The 4,352-nt window shown below is 44.4% G+C and overlaps 1 protein-coding gene across 1 annotated transcript in view; it reads left to right on the top strand.

Moving 5' to 3' along the window:
- The first annotated feature begins 3,638 nt into the window (after positions 1-3,638).
- Trabd2a (TraB domain containing 2A) overlaps positions 3,639-4,352 on the top strand; it is a 15,409-nt gene continuing 14,695 nt past the window's right edge. The window contains 1 exon segment of the mRNA XM_048787364.1: positions 3,639-3,720. Coding sequence (XP_048643321.1) covers positions 3,639-3,720 — 82 coding nt within the window.

Below are 4,352 nucleotides of genomic sequence, written 5' to 3'. Positions count from 1 at the left end.
TTATGTCCATCAGGAGAACACCAGACCTAACTGTGGGTGTCAGGCCAGCTTGTAGTCATACCAAAGCCTGACAGAGCCAGCCCAGCTCCCAGATGTCAGAGGATGTTTTCTATTCCTCACTGTCTGGTACAAACAGTATGCTTGCTAAGCAATCACCAGTTTGGGATAATTGACACTCTTTCCCATCTAAAAATTGTGATGCCAATATTGTGTGACTGAAGGACTGTAGCAATATGCTAGTTCCATCTAGGAACATAGGGAGCTTGTATATCTGGCAATGGAGGAAGTAGATATTTCTATAATACTACTATTTTAGGGCTTTGGCTGCTCACCTGGAGGATACCCCTGCTGGTGGAGGGAGCACTATACTGGAGCTCCCAGAAATGTGCTTGATGCCCTCTTCTCCTGGTGTATTATTGTAAATTATGGTATAATAAATTACCATTAACTTCAATGGCTTAAAACAGCACATATTGTTTTAGACTCTTTGGATCAGGAGCTTAACTGAGTCCCCTGCTTACAGCTTGCCCACCACATCTGGCTGTCCTGACCACCTGGAGAAATCTATAGAATGTATTACATGATTCAAGAAAAGGATGGCAGCAGGTCAGCCAGGCCTGGCAGGGAAAGGCACAGAGGTGATGTAATGCCACCTCTGCAGGCCCTGAGGCCTTTATTTTTGAGGCTAATTCTGATTTTTCAGGAAAGAGCAAAAAGGCATTTGCTATTTTCTCAGGCAATTGCTATTAAGAAATGAGTCCCATAGGTTTATCCAAATTTATGAAGTCATTAGTAGGGGCACAAAGGAAGAAGTGAAGAGTAGAAGTACCCAAGAAGGGATTCCAGGGTATCAACTATTCCTAAAGGATAAAGGGAAAGGAGCAAGAAAAGGTTCAGAAGCATGTAGGCAGGCCCCTGGCAGAGGCCTTGAACTACTCAGAGGTTTGAACTAGTAACAAGGCTCAATTCAGGGAGTTAAACTCAATGTGAATACTCTGGATAGGCAGAGAGGATGCCATAAGCATATTCAGGATCTGTCTCCTGACCAGGAAGGCCTTTAACCCAGAAGTCTTCAGAAGGCAGGTGAGGACCAGGCCACGTAATCCTTCCTGTCACCAGATCTAGATTAGTACTGTGGATAGTAGACTTAGGAATGTTTGTGGAGGATATATATATATATATATATATATATCTGTATATAGAGACATATATAGATATGGATGCAAGAATATCAGCCCACCAGCGTCCTCAGAGAGCAGCCTAGACCCGCTTTACCNTATATATATATTAGTAGATGATTTCACTGACTGACCCCCCAAGGGTCTTATTGAATAAACCTACTTCATGATGGATTGGCTAAGACAAGAAACTCACTGAACAAAAATGTCAGAACCAAAGTAACCTTTGTACTAGACATGTCAAACTCAGTATCTCACCATACATTGACCTTAAAAAAGTCCTACTAAATTTAAAATAATTGGATTGTATAGAATATGTTCTCTGATTACACTGAAATTGGAGTAGGAATATATAACAATAAGATACCTAGAAAAGCTCCCTAATTTGGAAAAATTAAACAACATACTTCTAAACAATCTACCATCAAAGAAAAAAAAAAAAAAACACCAGGGAAATAAGATAATGAATGCAATGAAAATATAACTTTTCAAAATTTGTGTGATACAGCTAAAGCAGTTCTTAAGGAGAAACTTATAGCTTTAATGTTTGTATTAGAAAAGAAGACAGGGGTCCACCTTAAGAAGCAAGAAGATCAAAGTAAATACTGGGCTGGGGATGTGGCTCAAGTGGTAGCAAGCTCTCCTGGCATGCAATGCTGTGCCCAGGTTCAATCCTCAGCACCACGAACAAAGACGTTGTGTCCGCCGAAAACTAAAAATAAATTTAAAAAAAATTTCTCTCTTAAAAAAAAAAAAAGTAAATGCAAATCACAGGTAAGAGCAGAAATACAGTAAAAGAAAATTAACAAATTAAGTCATATTTTGTGATCCATTTTACTTCCAGCTTCGCTCTAGCCACACTAACTGGCGGATAATTCATATGGATTCAGGAAAGAGTGTGAAATAATAGGTAATTACTTCCTTTTGAGTTCATGATTCCCCCCGCCCCACGCTCCCTACACTGGAGGAGAAGGTTTTGCCAGTAGGTGGCAGCGCTGGCACCCGAAACCTGGAAAGGTAGTGTGACTTAACGGCTTAGGGACTGTCCACCGGGGTAGAGGAGTGTCTTTTGAAGACTGGAGTCAACTCCAGAAAGCAAATCGCCACTTGGATTTAGGACAGAAAAAAGCTTTTTCATTAAAACATCAGAACCCTAAACATGAGTGTAATCGAAGCTTGAAAAACAGCTCTATAAAGCTGGAGGAATCCTGCCAAACGGAGTCAACGCGTTTCAGATCTCCCCTGCCCGCTTCCCCGATTGTATACAAATCTAAGCTGCTTTCCCCCCTCTCCCCTTTTTGCTGGGAGGTTACGACGGTTTCTATCCAATTCTTAAAATGGACAGTGACTTAAAACAATTAAGAATCACTGTAACAAATGCTCCACTTAACGCCCATTCAGAAGTTAATCATTTATAAGTCTGGCTATAAAGGAAGATAGTAAAGTCCCCTTAGGCACAAGCGGGGCTCAAACAAATGCTTTTATACTATTTTTTTTTTCCTTGAAGACCAACGCTTTGAAAAATCCCGGCACGAGGGTTGAAGGGGGAAAAGAACGACTTTTCGCTGACCTACCCTGTGCTCCGCGGAACCACGTAGTTTTCATGAATGTCCTCATTTAATCTTTGCAGGAGGGTTCTGAGTTCGTGTTAACATCCTTAATATTATTCCCACAAATCCCTTAAGAATGACCGGCTTTTGCGGTCCATGTGGATACCCACACGTTCCATTCCCCTTTCTTTTACAAACAAAACTTCCACGCAGTTTCTTTTTGTTTAAATGGACTTTCCTTTATATAAATAACTTTTCGTTTATTTATTTGGTATGTGTCTTTCAATCATGGGAGTCCCTCAAAATACAGAGGAAGGGGCAGAGACACATAAGACTTTAGGTTGGATTTAGGACAGTGCTGGAACTTCTTTTTCCTTCTAGCTAGCTTAAAGGAGGACGGCGGCCCTGAACGGGTCCCGGGGGCCAAAACGGCTAGATGGGGGTGTTTGGGCCCACGTGGCCACTGACGTGGTCGCTTGAGCTCTTCCCGAAGGTGGCCGCGCAAACTGCAGAGCAGCAGGCGAGAGGCACCGAGCAGCAGGCAACCGCTCCCGGCCTGCCAGCTTGGCGTATATAGCTGGAGCCCACTGAGTCCACAACCCCGCGGCTACCGCCACTTCGCGTGTTCCTTCCGCGTTCAGAGTCGCGAAGCAGCTGTGAGGAGGATGGTTGCGGCTGCCAACCCTCTTCTGCCTGCCCCCAGGCTCCGGGAGCCCACCTCCTCCAACTGGGAGTTCAAGCCCCAAGGAGAGCGTCCACACCGGGCGAGAAGGAAGGCCTCTCCTTGCTTCCCCGAGATGGTTTCCCTCCAAACCCTGAGAAGCACCGTGCATTCACTCGCACCGGGAACCAACTCTCAGGTCTGGGCTTCCACCTCGCACCGCAGGGTTTACTCGTTCACCTGTCGTTTATGGCGCTCGGGTACCCTTTCCAGCGGCCACAGTCCTTATGGGACAGAGCCGGGCTAACGCTTGGGCACCTCTACTTTGAAAGTTTGTTCTTAACTGAGTCACCTGCTTTTGTAGAAGAATATAAAAGCACCCCACAGCTGCTTGATTCAACCTCTGTGTGATCCAATGCCAGGATTAGAAAGGACTTTGTTTTGTAAGGGTCCTGCGAAACGTCGGAGAAAGAGACTACCAAGTGACCACTCATGCAATTGGCAAAAGGGGATTTATTGAACCAACATGCTGGGGCTCTGTGCCCACTCAAGAAGGGAAAGCAGCCCAGTGCCCCTGGCAGGGGCTGAGCACTGCTTAAGTACACTTTTTGGGGAGGGCGGAGGGCTTTGTATACATTGAAAATTGAACAAGAACTCCTAAACATGATTGGTTCATTCATTGGCGGGAACAGGTCAAGCTGGAGTGATAGGTCATTCCTAAGGAGGGGGTTACATTTAAACTGATTGGTCCAGGCCCTGCAATGCCTGCGTGCAACCACACAGACCCCTTCAGTTATTAAACAACCAGACAATCAGGGGAAATGTTTACTGGGCGGTTCTAAGCATTGTCTTAACAGCTACAGAAATTTAACTCAGACCTTGCAGCTTAGAAACTTTTACAACACCCGGTCTTTTACCCTTTAATTTTTACGCTTTAACTTCAATTTCTTTTACCCTTACAGT

Source organism: Marmota marmota, unplaced genomic scaffold (assembly GCF_001458135.2).
Source record: "Marmota marmota marmota unplaced genomic scaffold, marMar, whole genome shotgun sequence".
In the NCBI taxonomy this organism is placed as follows: domain Eukaryota; kingdom Metazoa; phylum Chordata; class Mammalia; order Rodentia; family Sciuridae; genus Marmota; species Marmota marmota.
Note: the sequence above shows the minus strand (reverse complement) of the source record. Positions and strands in the feature narration are given on the sequence as shown.